Source organism: Cucumis melo, chromosome 12 (assembly GCF_025177605.1).
Source record: "Cucumis melo cultivar AY chromosome 12, USDA_Cmelo_AY_1.0, whole genome shotgun sequence".
In the NCBI taxonomy this organism is placed as follows: domain Eukaryota; kingdom Viridiplantae; phylum Streptophyta; class Magnoliopsida; order Cucurbitales; family Cucurbitaceae; genus Cucumis; species Cucumis melo.
In genome coordinates, this window is record NC_066868.1 from 13,825,688 (window position 1) to 13,826,749 (window position 1,062).

The window sequence follows — 1,062 nt, forward strand, 5'->3', positions numbered from 1 at the left end:
TTAATATTTTGACGTTTATTAAGAAGATCGTTTAGACATCGTTTATTAAGAAGATCGTTTATACATATGTGCGCGATGAGTATTTCTCTACACGAATATTTTGTGATATGTATCTAAACGAATACAAATATTAACTCAAATATTCTTTCTCAATTTTGGTCGCGTTTAATTGAAAATATCACAAAGTATTTATTTTATAACAAAGTTTAAAATTATAATATGTTATTCTCTCTATAAAAATTACATAAAAAAATTATATAAACGAATACAAATATTAACTGAAAAGTACAAGAACGAATATATATTTTTTTATTTAGCAAAAGTATTTATTGGCCCAAAGTTCCAGCACATATTGTTGTCTAAACAGTTTCATGTTTGGCACAGTTAGACAACCAAGGTCACTAGCAGTTACAAGGCATTCAACAAATTTGGCACAGAAAATTCCACAATCCAATGAACGCCCTTTCTGTAATGTGGCCTTCGATCTGCGTATTGGCCAAGGGCCATATGTGAAACGATCTGAATGGAGGTTGACTCCAATTGCAATCGCGAGTGAGGGGATGCATCGTGCAGGCATTTGAAGAGCTTCATCAACAAGTTTCTGCTCAACATAATTTGGCATTGAGTCGAACACGTAGATCCTGCATTTTCTCATATCAGCTGCAATAGCCAACCAGTGTTCTTTTATGTTGATGCAGGTAATCACGTAGTTGACATCTCCCCACCCTGGTATGTCGTTGTAATCACCAACAGCAGTGTTGAAATAGTATTCGACATCTTTTTCTGTCCATATACTTAGGTGTGCTGTTGGGTCTGTCCATTCAGCTTTCTTATTATCTGGTGTCACCAGATGAGTATCAAAAATATGGTTCCAAACAATGCAGTCTGGTTTATTGATTCCAAGCTTCAAGAACAAGCCAAAATTTAGTCAGAATATAATGATGCAGTTTAACTTCTATACAAAAAAAAAAATTAAAGAATAACAACTTACCAGAAAAGAGGAATGTAATATTCTAAAAGAACGCTTGCAATGGTGCTTGAGATGCAACATTTTATTCTGCA

General features: G+C 34.0%; 1 protein-coding gene across 1 annotated transcript; it reads right to left on the minus strand.

Moving 5' to 3' along the window:
• Positions 1-279: 279 nt before the first annotated feature.
• LOC127144480 (uncharacterized) lies at positions 280-1,062 on the minus strand. Its single transcript, XM_051080520.1, has 2 exons — positions 992-1,062; positions 280-904 (listed from the first exon to the last, which is right to left on the minus strand). Exons 1-2 carry the CDS (start codon positions 1,049-1,051, stop codon positions 314-316), a joined length of 651 nt encoding a protein of 216 aa, XP_050936477.1. The 5' UTR covers positions 1,052-1,062; the 3' UTR covers positions 280-313.